The following is a 17552-nucleotide window of genomic DNA, read 5'->3' on the forward strand; positions in this document are numbered from 1 at the left end:
CCTGTTGGAATTGTTTTAAATTTAACTTTAAATACCAAACAAAGTTGTACAACTGTTGTTGGATATGGCAAAAATTTTAGAAAATAAAATAAAACATAAAAAGGGTCTCGTAGTTTCGTATAGTTTAAGCAAAAGCTAGTTGTCCATAAAAGTCATGTATCTTAGAACTACGCTGCGTATTCGAATCTCTCTCCATTTAAACTTCTGGATATATTAGGAAAAAGCCCAAAGCTCAAGCGGTTTCGTAAATTCTTAAGATCCCATACCATTTTTGACACTTTGTAAATTTGTTTCTTCGAATAAAATGAAAAATCTTCCGAAATGGAGTAAACCTTGGGTTTACCCGAGGGGCAAACCACTCAAAAGAGGTGCATAGAGTTGCATGCGAAAAAAAAGAGTTGCATCGGAATTGCACGCGTAAAAAGAGTTGCAAATCGAGTGGTTTGACCCTCGGGTTTACCAACTCTATTAGTTATTTGCGTGTCTATTTTGTACGATTGATTTTAGTCAATTTCGAGATTTGTAAACCATTTTTTTCGGTGATTTAACATCTCTGAGAAACCACAAATGGCTTCTCTTTTCTCGACTTCGACGTGTTAAGTGAACGTAAACCTATAAGACAAACGAATACTTTACCGTCGAAAAAATCTTCCATAGAAAAGACTGTAACAAAAGTGAATGGTTTGAAATTTCGGAGATTATGCTAGCACGTTCATAATTGAACGTGACGCAAGTTCACTACTACAATAAAATGTGGAGAAAGCTGTAGAGGTCTTTTTGGTTTTTATTTCGCTTTGTTTCATATTGGTTTGTACGAATCGCTACCTTCCTATTTCAAGTAGTCAAACCATTTTTCCAAAAGTACTAATATCAGTTAAAAAAAAAACTTAAACCCTTAAAAGGTAAAGGTGACGAAAGTCCTTGTGTCTTCACTTACAAAATAACTGATATTCAGCGTCTGATTTGAGAAACCATCGTAACGGTTTAAGATCACTGTACTTCGTCGGGTCTAAAAATGATGTATCTCCAAAAGAGAAATGACTCACTTCAAGTGAGAAAAAAGTTTCGTCTGTTTGTTGACCCTCAAATTAAGCTAAATCTCTGAAGATCTCTGCAAATAATAAATAACAAACTCTACTCTGCAAGGGAGTATAGGTGGATCGTTTTTTTACGAATTTCGCTAATTTTTCGATATCCTTTCATACCGAATCGTTTCTGTAGTACTCAGCTGTAAACAGTGCCACTTACCTAGTGACATCTAGTGCACTATGGACGAAATTAGTACGAGTAGAATATAGGCGGCTCCCAATAATGTCTAATTCAATCAGCTGTGTTTGGTATACACGATTTTTTTTTCTGAGTTTCGAACCTCAGCACTGAAAACTCAATCGTGTAGTGGGAAGCAAACGAGTTAACTACTACGCTATTGAGCTGAGCTGCAAATAATAAACCATTTACAAATGTTGCGACCACTCCCATGCGAAAATATGAAGATAGGATTAAGAAAAACAACGGTAACAAACATTTACAGAACATTTCACTCCAAGAAAAGCTCTCTAATGCATCCAGCTCGAGATACAGCTATGTCGCATAATTATGTTCTGGTACAACCCACCACTCACCACTGTATATAATAACTACAAAAAATTGATACTTTTCAGTTTGAAAAAACGTAATTTGATTTAAATTTTCTGAAATTTCTACAAAGTAAAAATGAAAATTAAATTTTGCAAAGAAATTGGTCTCGAAAGAAGTAAAAATGTTTTTCGTATTACATTTTTCTGTCGTATACTTTTCTGTTTGTGTGCCGACGTCTTGTGTCGATTAAACTTTAACAGCCATAACACAAAAACAAAACTTTTATCATCAGGAAGACATCGAAATAATACAGAAAAATACAGAGAGTTACTTAAACATACATATAGCGCTGAGCTATATAGATGAATCTAAAGTTCTTTCTATCCTTTTAGATGTTTATTTAACCATTAGTGCTATGTCCTTTAGTGAAATGGTCTGATGGGTAAATTTATTGTTGAATCCTGTCACACATTAGTGAGTTATTCCCTTTACTGAAAATCAAGGTCTTACGCCAAAAAAATACCGAAAAAGGTCTTAAGCCAACGCACTACAAGCGAAAGTAATCATATAGCCGCCAAATAGAGTACTATTTTGTAATACATGGTTTTTTGAAGCTTTCTACAGTTGTAAAGTTTCAGTACCCTGTTTAGAGTACCACTCCACTCATGCTTGAAGTGCGTTGCTGTAACCAAACGAAAGTACACTATGACTGGGATTGAGTTGGCATGAAATATTATGGAAAATGTTAAAAACTCAGTCAGTCAAGGAAACTGACCCACCCAAGGCAGAGGCTTGTGTTTATGGAACGAATATTGTTTTATTTGCTACATGGTGAACATGGCTAGAGAGTGACGACTTGTATACAATACTACACAAATAATGAAAGAGAATATCTACATTCTATATTACAAGTGGTATAATCGCAAAATTATTGTAGAAATGGGAAAGGATGATACGAGGTATATATCAGTCTGTAATAATGGACCATACATTCTCTGTATGCTTATGCAATTTTAGCTTACAAGATGTCAATAATGCTGAACACAGCGAAAAGTCAAAGGATACATACATCTGCGGCACAAAATTGATCGCCCACTGGACTTAGTGGATTCTTCTTTTTTGTATTCAACAATTATATTCTCTTCTGTGTAAGGCTGTTTTCGCCCTGGAATGATTGGTCAATTATTTACTAGAATATGTGATAGGTCACGTATAGACTCATGCCGACACTGTGGCGTTCTGGTGTACGAAACAAATTAATTTAAAAAATTAAAAAATTCCAAGTCCTGCTCTCCCATTAGGTCTAGAGATGTTCTATTTTTCTGCTTGTTTTAAGAACAAACATAATGGTCTGTATCAACTCTACAACACAACGTAACATGTAGGAGAGTTCTTTTTTTGATTTTCTCGTCATCTTATTATCAGTCGAGTGCCCACACAGTCATATTATAATAAAAAAAATGTTTATTTGACACCCTCTCTGTTCTTGGCACTTCAATATTACTGTGTCACTATGTATGCGTACATGGAATACGTGTATACCACAGTACATAAATAACAATGGAAAAAGATTGCAACAATCGTACGAAAAAAAACCTCGTCAAGTCTGTTTAAGAATGGATATCAGTGGCTGTGAATAGCTCTGCATCCACACCAACATGTCATGTTGATACCATGAGTTAAGCTTATAATAATACTTTTCTTAATAAGTTTTGATGACATTTTTTTGTCGTTCCAATTCCTTTTTCATATAACATTATGTGTAACGTCTCAACTCATACACATTATACCCACAACCTACGAACCACAATATATTTTAACTTGATGTGTTGATGACGCCACACTCAGATACACAAGCAAAAGAAAACCAACATTAGACGTTACTTTAGAAAATAGAAAAATTTCTAAATTTATTTTTCGTCATAGAAAATGGCTTTTGCCAGTTTATTATTATGAAATCTGCTTTCATTCAAACATGGAAACGTATTAGAAAATGTGGATAGAGAGATCTAGCTCGATTAATATATTGGCTTATACACTTTGCTGTATTCATGGGTCTGGTGCTTTTGTATTATTTTTCTTGCCCGAATATCTTAAAGGAATATTTTGTGTGAATATTAAAGTTTTCAGTGGAACATTTTTGGTTTGACCGTTCATGAATTGTATCGTGTTTAGTATCAATCGAAAAGTAATGGCAGTGGATTTCTACATCATGCTATGCTTTGACTTTCCTTTGGAATATTATGGCGGTACAAAGTCAGTGACCTAACATCCGAAAATTATGCTCTTAGAGGCATCGATGCTTTGCTGAAATATTTTAAATATTGGATTTTAGTTTACTTTCGATGATAGAAAATAGATTTGGTTGTAGCAGTTTGACCAACTCTGAGAAAACTGAGCAGCCTATGCAAATTTCGTGAAACTTTTCTCAGAGCTGGTCAAACGACTACACCCCAAACTAATTTTTATTTAAAGCTATCACATTTGTGGTCGTTATTGCGGTCGTACATTTTTCAAAAAGGATTCTCGATATCATCGAAAAATAAATACGAGACGCAGAAATGTAGGCTGCAATTTTAGCTAAGCATCCCTGCCTTCTAACTTAAGAGGCATCGATGTTTTGCTGAAAAGCACATACATTTGGGCGATTTTAAATACTGGACTTTAGTTTACTTTTAATGATATCTCTCTACTGGAATCCTTTTTCAAAAAATATAGGCAAAAAATATAGGACAGCAATAGCGACCACTGATGTGTTAGCTTTCAACAGAAAATGCATTTGGTTGTAGTCGTTTGACCAGCACTGAGAAAAGTGAGCAATTTAACGAAATTTTCATACACTGCTCACGTTTCTCAGAGCCCGTCAAACTGCTACAACCAAATGTATTTTCTGTTGAAAGATACCACATTCGCGGTCGGAATTGCGGTCGTACATTTTTCAAAAAGCATTCTGATGGAAAATGATATCTTGATATGAAAAGTAAACTAAAATCCAGTACTTAAAAGTCGCTCTAATGTATGCTTTTCAGCAAAGCATCGATGTCTTTTAAAGCTAACACATTCGTGGTCGGTATTGCGGTCGTACATTTTTCAAAAAGTAGTCTGCTGAAACGATATCATCAAAAATTAAATACGATACATGCAAACGTAGGCTACAATTTTAGCTTAGCACCAATGCCTCTTAACTTAAGTCCAGTTACTGTGACAATATCGTCAAATTTGATGTCTGTCGAAAACTATGTAAAATACCTTTCTAACAAGCCTTACCATCAGAAACACAAAGTCGTCCAGAGGGAATTCTTCCGGGACGCAGTTTTCGATGGTCTATATTCCTCCGCATACAGGCTTTGCGAACGTTCAAAGTCTCAAATACGATTATGCCCTGATAAATAACTACGTGATTAACATTCACATACCAATTCACAAATATTGCTTCGTTCACTTTGTTCTTTGTTGCGATTCGATTTGTCGCATACATTAAATTATTAATTAGATTGTAATTCTGTGAAAATGTAAGCGTTGAATGTGTTAAAATCCACTTGGATTCTATTTTTATTACAGGCTTTAGGCTGTGCAAACAAGTGGCCAGTAAATATGTAGTTGAATTATTAAAAAGCCATAATTTTGCTTTGACTGTGAGCATTGAGTATAGCATAAAAATCACATCGGTGTATAAATCAATAAACATGATGAATGGTGCGATTTGATAGCATAATGGGCTCGTTTTATTACAATATCACTAAGTTATTAGTTTTCGTGTGAGGTGAGATGGTTTTTTGTTAAATTAATTTTTTGCAATAAAAAAAAACTGTCATACTGATTGTCCCTGCCTTTATTCTGAAAGAGAAGTTTATGCATTTGATTCAGTTCTTTTTGAAGCGGTTATATCATAGCAATATCTTGTCTATTTTTGGTGTGTCAATATTTTATCTGATGTATTTCTGTAATGCACTGATTTCTCCTAAAATTTTACAGTCCAGTTTCTAAAGATCTGAAAATATTTAGATTTCATTACTATGATACAGCCGTTTCAAGAAGAACCGAATCATTCTCAACCGGGTCACCCGCATGCTCTACTACAAATTTCAATGGATAAAACCGGATTATCACACTCAAAACGCGTCGACTACAGCTCGATGAATTTTTGCTCCATAAAGTGGTTCACAGTAACATCGACTCAACCCTGAGCTCTGCACTCAACTTTAATCGCCCATCTCGAGTCACCCGCAACCAGCAAACTTTTTACCTACCGTTCAACAAAAAATCAAACATTCAGCGCAATTTCCCTATGCATAGACTTCAGAGCAACCACAATGAAAACTATTCTTCGATTGACATACTGGAACCGAATTTTTCTGTGTTTAAGAACCGATTTAAGTCTCTCCATGAGCTTTAAGAGTTGCAGTTTGATCAATTGATGTAAGATCTTTTTCTCTTTAATTTTTTCTTTTCTTTGATTTTCGCTTTAATCTCCTTTTGAGACTATGAATTTAATGATTTAATAACGACAACTTATAGGTTAATTAAAGGTTAATATGTAATTAGGGTAGTGGCCTGTATATTAATCGGAATAAAAAAACAAACAAACCCGCAAACCTATAATCCACTAGTCAATACCACAAATTCTCAAGCAAGAACGTACCGTATTTTATCGTACACGGTGTATGAGTGTTTTAGCAAAGTTTGTTCTAGAGTAAAACTGGTAAAACTCGTTTCTGGAGGCATATGTAAGTAATTCCTTGGAGCCGAAGGTGCCATACTTGTAAAAAAAACTCCAAATCAGTACGCAATGTACTATCAAATACTGAAGCTATCAACCAACGATTTTCGGTACTCATCACTCAACCGTAATGACACCATTTTTTAACTGAGGCATGCAAAAATGTTAATTAAACTGCAAGCCAAAACTGTCGGTATAATCAAAATATCAGTCCACTTATTGTTCGCATTTTTCTTTTCTGGTTGCCACGAACCCAACAGCAACGCAAGTTATTTCATTTAAATTCAGCATTTTACGTTTATGATGATCGTATAAATGTGTAAAATATCTTCACTTTAATTCGAAGATTTCTTTTTTACGTGCCCTCCCTATAGCGAATAGAGAACCCTAGGCAAATGGTTATGTGCGCTATATTATCATTCCGTTACACAAAAGGAGGCTGCAATATCTGAATAATAAGAAAGAATACAAGGAACAAGGATAATAAATTGGTCTATATTGCCTACACAATCTATATAATATTCTAGTAATTTGTTTGTTGTAAAAAGGATAAAGGAATTCAAATGTAAGAATTTGTATGCGTACATGCGCATTTTTTTTTGTTTCGCTGAAGAGCTACAACTTTGTTTATTGAGTTTGCCAAGTGAGACATTTACTGCGTTTTGTTCGGTTTAATGTCGACAATTCTGGGATAATGATGAAGATTGAATAACGTAAATAGCTCTCGTTTCCTCTTAAAAAAATATATTTCCTTTCAATTGCTCGGACATTCCATTCTTCTGTGCGGAGTAAGATAAATTTGTTTGTTTGACCAAATAAATTGGAATAGTCATTTGATTCAGCAAGAACATATTATCCAGCCTAAATTCGTTAGTCAACATGATTCCATTCGTTCAGTTATTTTACCGAGAGCAGTTTTCTAATTTCTTTTTATGTCGACTTTATTTCGAAAAAATGAAAGATAGTTTGTTCCGAAACGTTCTCACTTTGAGTTTTCAATGATTTTTTGTTGACTGATCAGACAATTCATAACGTTGATATGCTCCGTACTCTAGGAACACAATTTACCAACTTTTATTTATCGGCATCCTCATCTGTTTTGTTGTTGTTATTTTGAAAATTTTGTAGTAGAAGACTTGCGTCACACCCGCTTACTAACGTGATTAGTAATAACATCTGCTTGTTCGTACATGTGTAAAGACTTCCTAAAATAATCAATCTTTTCACCAATCCACTAATAGTAGATTACATTGAATGATGCGGTAGTGATTCATTGTATGAAGCATCGATTTTCTGAAAACTGTTATTTTCACAAGTGTAGAGTTTGAATATCCGAGCTGAAGGATTATCGATGTTAATTTTACAGAAGAGCCAGGCAATAAGACCAGCTAGTCTAATACAACCAGCCAGAGTCAGTTTATCGATAAAATTAAATGTTTTCAGTTGTTTTCGTAAAATTCTTAGAAGACAAAATTACTACAAACAAACATCTTAAGAAGATGCTTTTCTTGGCAAATGAGTTATGCCACGTCACAGTAAATAAATCAGGCATGAGCGCTTGATTTGACTAGGGAACTAGTCGCCTTATATTTTACAAATAAAATTCATTCAATTTATGTCAGTGTTCAATTGAGTTTATTTGCATACAGTGTATAAGGTCCCTTTTTTGACGTTTCAAAAATGAACCGCTCCTGCCTGGTTTATTTTACTCTGCCGTGAGTATGCTAAAAATTTCGTCGTAGAATTTTCTCACCTATACATTTAACTGACCAGCAGCACTGTTAATGTGAGTATTTACTGAAAGCTGAGACTACCAGCAAGTAACAAATAATCAATTTGATTTCATAATATTTTACATGACTAGGGATAAAAAGATGAAAAGTAGACTTTTCATGTTTATCCCGAGTTATGTAATGGATTTTACATGCTGAGGGCGTCAAAAGAAGTGCTTAAAACATGAAAAGTACGGTTTTCGACGCATGTAGCACGTAAAATATATTATAAGTGTGACTGAGATGTCGCTCAGTTTGACAGCTATGAGAATATCTTTGACCTACAGTAGACGCCTATGCAGACGATTTCCAAATAGTAAACAGGAAAATAAGAAAAATTGTGAATTTTAAACATTGACGAGTCCCTACACCGGCTTCCGTTGCTTCCATGGGACCTGTTTTTCGTACCATTACTACAAAAATTGCAACCTTAATCGGTTCTCATCGCTCTTATCGTAGCCTGGGTACCCTTATTTCCGGTATATCGAATGGTGCGGATGAAAATTAATTAAAGATTCTATTCCATTCAATCACACCATACTCAGACATTATATGCCAATTAACAAGTTGATTTGCACCACTGCGTAGTATGATCAAAACCGTTAAATAAATGGAAATGGTTGTCATACTGTTCCCTTCTCTTTAGAACACGATAACTTGAGTTGAATTCTCAACGGATTTCCCAGAAACCTTTTTTATTCAAAGGAGAACTAAATTTATATGAGGTGAAGTTCGATAAAGGGTCATATTGCTATAGAATGTAACTGTATAATCTATAACTGCTTGTAATACTGATAACAGGATATGGGTATGGGTGGGTATAGTTCTTCACAGATTTTCTTTCGAGGAGTAATTAATTGCCTTGTATATTGTAGCTATGTATGTAGGCAGCATCATGATCGAAAGTTTTTCTTTAAATTCCACAAAATACTGCGTGGTGGAATGTAAAATGTAACTAAATTTTTTCGTTCACTTTGATGTAAATAGCAGAAATATGTTTGAAAGTTTATTTGAGTTTGCAACTTTTTGTGGAAAAATTGGCACGCTACTCAATTAATCGAAAATATTTCGCATTATTTAGAGCACATTAGCACAAAAAAACGCTGCAACAGATCCACCAGAAAACGAAATTGATCGAAAGTTCGTTTCTATTTCAAGGAGGCACAATATACTTCAGTATATAGATACCAAACGTCAGACCAAAGTAATTGTTTCGCTGACACTTGTTGAAAAGTTGTCGCTTATTTTATAAAATGCAAAGCAAATTTTCAACACAAAGTAAAGTGCGGCAGATCCCTGCATAAAAAATGCGTAAATTTTTATGGGGACAAAGTTATAAAAAAAGAAACAATTTCTCACCTTTAACTTCATTATCATTTAATGAAACCGCAAATAAAGTCTTCTGTTTGATATACATCCACTTACGGTCGCTTGTCATTTTATGGCACTTTCATTTCAAATATATATAACGAAGGGAACACCTTTCTCAATTTCGGTAATTCACCCATATTTAGATGGAAAAGATACATATAATATATTTACATTTCCGTAATACGGTAAATTGGTATAGGCGGAGGTCGGTGTGTAATGTGTAACAAAATCTGTTGGTTGGTTTTAATTCCGCATTTAGTTGGTGAACATGAGATCATTATGACACTAAGTCTAAATACACGGTTTTATTTATGTGGAAAAGAGGTTGTTGAACACCACTGGCTATTTTGATTTTTCATATAGGTAGTGTGGAATAGTCGTCACCTCGCTGCTGAGGTTTGTTGGAAAAACAGATTAAAGCATTTGACAATATGGTTCGTTGAAATATTGATTTGAGCTGTCCAAAACAGAGCACCACCACACTAACAAAAGTGCGATTAAATTGGTGAATAAAGGAAAATTTCAGAAAGATGTGAATGAAATGTGTTGGCGATGCACGTCTGTCGCGACATTGTAAAATTGATGTTTGCAAACAGCGATAAAAGTGAAAATGCAGATGGCTGTCAGCGATCTATTTTTGTGTAAAGGGAAACCGATTATTTTTAAAACCACTAACACCGCATTACCGAAAACCGGTCTTATAGTTTTTATTTCCGAATTTAATAAGGCTTACTTGTTTTTGAATAAACTTAAAGCCAGTCCTTATTGTCGATTTAAAAAAAAGTTCGCTCCGCGAAGAACCAATGTCAAATTTGCGGTATTTCGCAAAAAAAAAAAACTTTTAAGAAATTTTTTACGCCTAAACTGCTTAGATTCTGTACAAAAAGTTATAGGCGATTTTGCTTGACTTCTACTTTAAAAAAAACACGCCGTTTTGCTCCGCTTAGCTGAACCACGCCTCTTTTCTAAACAAGACTTAATTTTAATATCGAATAACCATTACGATCATAAAACGAAGCGATAAAGGAAGTTTGTGACGCTAGTTTGTCTTTAAGTCAATTCTTGCAATTCGTCCAAAATACTTGAACAATGCCTTAATCTAATCGTATTTTTGATAATTTGTAATTCGTTCCTTAGCTTAAAGAATTATTTGCATAAATGTGGAAATTTACAAATGCACTACGCCATCTCTTCTTAAACTTAGCTTTTCAATCTTCTTTTGATTTATTATTCATTCGAAATGGAATGAGAATGGCAAAATTTAAAGAATTTTTGCCAGACATGGTTGGACCAAGTTTTGTAAGAGTTTTTCAATTACTTTTAAAGCTGTGAAACGAATAATCGAAAAAAAAAATCCATGAACTCAATCAACACACCAGAAAAGATTTTTTTTAAACCGACAATCTAACTCTACTTCATATATTCACTATAAATATGCCACAAAATAAACTGCATGCAACCGACACAAATAGTATAAATTAAGAGCAGCTTGAGTGGCAAAAAATTCATGTTTCATGTTAAATACCGCCGTGAATAGTTTAAAAAGATTCCAAAATCAATTAGATGATAACTATTTAAATAAATTCGTAAATTTTTAACGAATTCAATCTTTATCATTTTCTTTCAATAATAAACGGTAAACGGCCGGTAATACCACATTCCTTAATACCGGACACCGATAACACAAAAACACTCCGGTTATCCCTTTCCTTATATTTACCAGAGTGAACCTATTTCACTAGAAAATAGAGCACAAAGAATGAAGTACCGAAGAACATTGTGGTGCCTCTACCAGGCCAGCAGAGGTTTCCTATAGTCTGAATTCTCTGCGTTTATAGTCTGTGTAGGAGACTTTCTTTGACTTCGATTTGCATAAAAATGATATCGTTTCTGACTACTAATAATATTAATTGTTTTATGTGAACAAGAAAGTTACAATTGTGAAAAAAAGTGGCTTTCAGTAAGGCTTTCAGTTAAATTTTTAAAAAAATTCTCACAGAAATTGAATTCTAAGTGTTATATTAGCGAGTTGATGCACATAGCATAACAAAGTTTTATTTAAAATGTCGTTACAACAGTGTGTTACACTCGCGGAATTTTGAAAATCGACACATTTTCTGTTTCGAGGTTTACTCTTTTTTGTGCATTTTGCATGTATTTTTATATGGATAAATCAGAAACTCAAGTAAAACATAGAAACAGAAAATGAGTCGGTTTTCAAAATTCCGTGTGTGTAGATGACATATATTGTCCTTTTATATTGTTTAAATTTTTATCGATATATTCACGTCATGCAGGTGTTCAATGTAGAACGAATTGAAACCAGGCCCACACGATAGCATTGTTGGCGTGACGCAGGTCCAATTACAAGAAAAAGTTTTTCAATCACGAAATACAGATTCTGTGATCCTTTGTTTCCCTTCCGCGTCAACTTCCCGATCGAACTTGAGCCTGTGAGATTTTTTTTCGTGAACAACACAATGTCTGACTTCTTGGGATTCACGTTAAGGCAAGGAAAAGTTACAAGTTTTTTGTTTTTGTTGTAGATTGCGGACATCACATTCCGAAGTCAACAATAAATCTGCATTCTGGATTGACCCCAAATAGAGTTTTCTTTCTAAAAAATTTTGGTTGAATTTTTTATCATAAAACGTTTTGCGTACAAACGTCACCTAAAGCCGAAAACACACGAGAAATTTTGAATTTCTGAGACCGACAATTATGCTGCATTTTCGATTGTAACCCAATATGTAGCATATATTAAACAATGTGAAACGAAGCATAAATTGTCATCCTAAGCAATGCAAAATTGCTCGTGGGTTAGCAAGGATATCAGTTGTTTGAGAAGTAAGCTCAGAGACTTGCGTCACATTTTCCTTTGTAAGGTTTTGTGACTGGTTCCCAAATTAACAAAGAAATGTTTTCGTTACCTGGACATAGAAACAGTTGAAGCCCTGTTTTCGCGACTGACTATCCCGATTACTATCAGTATCACAACCCTTCAAAGATCGATAAAAACTTATCATGAGACCTCTTCCAAATTAATTTGATTAACGTTAGTCCATCTTAATCAAATCTTTTCCCTAACAACGTCGTCTTCAATCTATCTCCCAACATTTAACGGAAATCTGGTTTTTCGTAATTTTTATGTATTTATTACAATAATTTGGTACTAATTATCACTACTTTGTACCAGTCAGATGCTTTAATTACAACAATCAACATGTTGAGTTAATTGCAAAAATATTTTCACCAAAATATCATATCAGTGATTTCATTGGTTAACAAAAATAATTAGGTTAACTCACGGCAAAAGAAAAAGAAAAAGAAAATCAGCGGCAAACATATTTGATATACCGAAAAAATGATTTACTCTCAATACTTACCATATCAAAACAATTTATTATTTATATCCTTTCGACACGCAAATTCCAATATCAATTTTCACTCAGTGATGTTGACGATAATGCTGATGGAAACCCTTCAATTCAACTGAAATTTATACCTGTTTCATATTGGTACACACTCGCATATAATATTATGATAATAAATAACACACTCGAATATATATCGAAAAAACACGAAAATCCTATTTTACCAAAAAAAGATATTATGAAAAAATCACACACACACAGGTATGAGTCCGGTGTCAGTCCAACGTATTAAATGAAATAAAATATAGAAAGCTCCAACCGAAACGGGTGTATGCGGTTTTGTATTTTCGGGTCAAAAGAACCCCCGAAAGCACTTAATCAAATTAATTGTTTTTATTTTTTCGCTTCCATTCCAAATTTTCAACAACAAAATTGAATGGTTGAAAGGGAGATCGACCACATATGAATATATATAGACGAAAATTTAATAAACTTTTTATTTTTATTTTTGTTCCTACTCGTCTATATCAACGAGTTAAAGAGTCTCTTTTTGTGCTAATAATTGACCCTCTTTTTTGAGGCATTCAATGTGCAATATCGATCCACTAAATTGAATATTATACAAACACACACAGAAATGCTCTATAATGTCGTTCAATTTATCGAAAAATTACCACACTTTACAGTTCGCTACAACCTTCATTCAACCCCCCAACAAGCAAGAGTGTCAAAAAAGATTTTACACACAAAAAAACCACCAGTCGAATTTAATACAATTAACCCGGTACCAGAATCAATTAAATTTCAGGCACACCTTGATCGTGGCGGCAATGCATACAGATAATATACACATGAATGTAGTTCATGAACCAGTTATTTTTTTTTTAAATGTAGTTTAAAGGAATGGATTATTGCACAAGTCTTTCTTTTCCCTTTTTATTCAAGCAGACTAACCAACTACAACTAGTTGCTGTTAGCTTCCGTTAGCTAATACTTGGTGATGCTGACTGTTCGATACAGTTTCCTCATAGCCATGCGAGAGATGTTCTTGTGCGGTCTGAGAGATGACGGAACGCAGATGCGCACGAAAAAAAAGAGATGGAAATTTTTTGATGGAGCACATGTTACGATAGAAATTTGGGAAAATTGAGATTTAGATGTGGCAGTGACGGTGTGTGTGCGGTGTTCTTATACATTTTGTTGGTCGTTCTGTTTGATGTTGAACGAGATAAATGGGCTTGAAAATGCTAAAGGAAAATTCGTTAGAGTGAAAGGCGACGCTTATGAGTTAGATTGTTATTGTGAGTCGGCTATTTGGGGAGAGACAAAGCGTCTATTATCCTTAAAGTTTGGCTTATGTAATTGATTTGAATAGGAAATAAGTGAAGCACTTATGGGTTGTCGGTGTATCCAGTAATCAAAATAGCAAACCCGGCGATTACACACAAAAAGACTACACAAGCGAAACAAGCGAAAGGTCCTTAAGTACAAAGGATTCTTTCGAAAAATAAACTGCCGAAATCGGACCCCTTTTCTTTCAGAATCGATGTATAGAAACCTCGTTGTGCCTCGATCCCAAGCTGTTATAAATTACTTCATATATTTTCCATCAACCTTCAGAAATTACGATTTTTTTGACTGATTCTACCTGAAAGCAATTATACCTAAGAATTTACGTAAGGTATGTTGTCCCAACATGAAATACGAAGTGGGCAAATTTAACTATCAAAAGCGTCAACGCGTACATGCATTAGTGTAAAGTCATACAAAATATGAATTTTATACAAACTGATGTTGGATACACATTTTATCGTATTATACCAGTGTAAATTTGTCTAAGGGTTTTACTACCACTAGATGAAGGTAGGTTCACTATAAAATTAAAAACCAAGTAAAATTTAGTTAATACCGAATACGGCAATTAGGGTTAAAAAATTCCTTTAATTGATTTTTAATGAATAATTGGTACAGTCAGCGACTTTAAAATAAGTGACGCTTTTTCAAATTCGCCGACTGTATTTATAATAATTTTGCGTTTTTTTGACACTACTGCCGTATTCGGTACACACTCTATTTTACTCCTAACTACCACGATAGAGTAAAGTTAACCAGGCTGGAGTGCTACTTTGACTAAGGACCTGAATAATCTAGCAGCACTATAGTTTTTGCGAATAAAATTTTTCAATTTATGTTCATTTGAGCTCATTTTTTTATTTGACGTTTCGAAAATGAACCGCTCCGTCTGGTTTATTTTACTTCGCCGTGTAACACCACAAAAAAACAGGCCTCTCACTCTAAATTTGGACTACTTATTAAGGAATTAAGGAGGTTTTAGCACAAGAATAAGGAGAAATAAGGAAATTTTTAGTTGAAATTAAGGAAAAATGAGGAGAATATTGTCGATAAAAATCAAAATTATTCTAAATTAACATCGGAAGTCCGCCTCAACATTAAAATAAAACGCATTATTGTTTATTTTGACGTCTCGTTTTTGTAAAGTTGTAAAATTCACTTTTATCACGATGAAAATTTGAATATTTTGGGTGCGCTTAAGGCTTGAATTAGATTCTTATCAAAGCTTATTAGCTTTACCAATTATCACTGTAAGTGCGCTTCAAAATTCAACATAAAACGCATCACTGCTTATTTTGACGTACCTATGGTTTTTGTAGGGTGGCAGTTTTCAATCAGTTTTCTATGCGACAAAATTTTTGAAATGTAAGACGTACTCAAGTTTAAAAACTTGCTAGATTAGATTTTCATCTCGTTAACTGCAAAAGCTGTTGTCTGTTCTCCCGTTCGAATTTCGAAAAAATAAATCTCGAGCCGCGAGGCGGCGTGGAACCACAAAATATATGTTAAACTGGTCACATTGGAACGATCATGAGCTACGACACCACCTTTTTATTAGAGTTTTTTGTGCTAAATAATTAAAACTGTTATTTTTGCCGCGTAGCGATTTTTTTCTTCTTAATTTTGATTTCCGTCTATGAAAGCGAAAATATTTTTTTTATAAAATAAGGAGGAATAAGGAGGTTTTTATAAAAATAAGGAAATAAGGAGGTGTGAGAGAGGCCTGAAAAAAAAAACATATTTTAGTCTTTTAAAGTTCAAATTATGCCTACCGAAGCAAGTGGGTAGAAAATAATCTAAAGTCGGTTTTGTTATCTTGAGCCCCGAGTCTTACCGAATACTTAAATCATGAAAAAAAAACGCTCGATTTCGGCTGGTCATTTTTTAAAAGAATCCTTCAGATTTACTTACAACAACACGGGCACAATCACCAAAATCTAGTATTGGAAGGTCAAAGGAAGTAATGAGTTAAAACGTTTGAAAAAATCAGGATTTTTTTTCTGAATTTTCAGAAATAAAATTCCCAAAATTAAGTCCTGGAATAAGGTTGTGAAAGCAGCGTTTTAGAATCATTGAATTTTATTTATTACAACTGAAATTCAAATTTACTTCGACTGTCCTATGCATTCACTTAATCAGATGATAAGACTTTCGAAATTTGTTTGCCACTCAAATTTAGACTTCTCTGCAACATAATTCTCAACAACCAATCAATTTGAAAATAAATTTCTAATTTAGTTGACCCTCTTTGATTCAAATAATTTAAAATACAACCGTGGCTTGTTTCAAATTAACCGCATGATCGTAACTGTCCGCCTCGGAACGTACACAAATATCCACCCGTCGCACACCTCGCCCTTTCACGTTGCTCGCAGTGTCTCGTACTTGAAAATTTATGTGACGACGGTAATGCTCATCCAATTCGGGTATACAAATTTGCGTAGCGTACGGTATATGCAAATTTTCGTCCATGGAAACGGTTACGTAGTCGACGGTATTGTCAAAATAGTCCTGTGTACATAAAAATAACGACAATCAGCATTGCATGTGCCAATACTCTCTCTGGGAACCAAATTATATAATTAGCTTGGCAAAACCCAGTTGTGAATCTCTGCTAATTTGTTCGCTTTATTCATATTATGAAGCCATTTAAAGACGCAGAATTTCTCATACGTATTTTGGCCCTCATGAAAAATCAGTTTAATTGCTAGAGAGAGTATTGCATATAACATAACTATAACTTTGATGATTGAAAATCACATGAAATAACACGAACCTGCAGTGTCGCTAGTGCATGTCCTTTGATATCCATATTCTCTATTGAGTTATCTTCTTCATCAATTGGATAGTAAGCGGTTACAGTAACATTTTTGAAAGTCATTCGACCACGACAAGCTGAGTCAGTCAAGACTAAAAAAAATCAAATTGTCGTCAATTCTATTCCTAAATAAGTGGACACCAACATAAAATGCACAGATCCACTCAATGACAGTAAAAATGTCTAGATTGAGAATTAAAAAACGAGATGTGCAGTGAGTGCAGAAGAAAACCATTTTAACAAAGTGGCAATCTTCAGTCTGACATGCAGAAATATTCGTAATAATAAATTTCTCACAAAGCTGAATTTATGACAAATTTCCTGTACGCAGAGTATCATACAAATTAATGATTCTGTTACATTACCTGATTGTAAGGCCTCAATCTGAGGAGTGCAGCAACAAATCAAACTGTATATCATTACAAAAAGACTCACTTTCACCATAGTGGACTCTGTGACCGACTTCTAAATTTACTTCGAAACAAATCCACACAATACACTGTCGTCGTACTCTGTCAGGTGAACAATGAATTTGGTTCTGCAGACGATGCACTTTTGTGTGTAAA

General features: G+C 34.2%; 2 protein-coding genes across 3 annotated transcripts in view; both read right to left on the reverse strand.

Moving 5' to 3' along the window:
* Positions 1 to 13805, reverse strand: part of LOC119067554 — a 119198-nt gene extending 105393 nt beyond the window's left edge. For both annotated transcript variants that reach the window (XM_037170618.1, XM_037170616.1), the window contains exon 1: positions 12828 to 13805. The gene's annotated coding sequence lies outside the window, so the exon portion shown is untranslated. The remainder of the gene's footprint in view (positions 1 to 12827) is intronic.
* A 2531-nt stretch (positions 13806 to 16336) lies between these two features.
* LOC119067556 lies at positions 16337 to 17552 on the reverse strand. Its single transcript, XM_037170620.1, has 3 exons — positions 17352 to 17552; positions 16945 to 17078; positions 16337 to 16679 (listed from the first exon to the last, which is right to left on the reverse strand). Exons 1-3 carry the CDS (start codon positions 17428 to 17430, stop codon positions 16431 to 16433), a joined length of 462 nt encoding a protein of 153 aa, XP_037026515.1. The 5' UTR covers positions 17431 to 17552; the 3' UTR covers positions 16337 to 16430.

Source organism: Bradysia coprophila (assembly GCF_014529535.1).
Source record: "Bradysia coprophila strain Holo2 chromosome X unlocalized genomic scaffold, BU_Bcop_v1 contig_12, whole genome shotgun sequence".
NCBI classification, from domain to species: Eukaryota; Metazoa; Arthropoda; class Insecta; order Diptera; family Sciaridae; genus Bradysia; species Bradysia coprophila.

What these genes read in the sequence shown, in the direction of transcription:
- LOC119067556 (XM_037170620.1), bottom strand. Translation starts at nt 17,430, where the DNA reads ATGGTGAAAGTGAGTCTTTTTGTAATGATATACAGTTTGATTTGTTGC. An exon ending in GATTGAGGCCTTACAATCAG is followed by an intron (nt 17,079 to 17,351) that starts GTAATGTAACAG and finishes GATTTTTTTTAG; the next exon opens with TCTTGACTGACTCAGCTTGT. An exon ending in ATGCACTAGCGACACTGCAG is followed by an intron (nt 16,680 to 16,944) that starts GTTCGTGTTATT and finishes TTATGTACACAG; the next exon opens with GACTATTTTGACAATACCGT.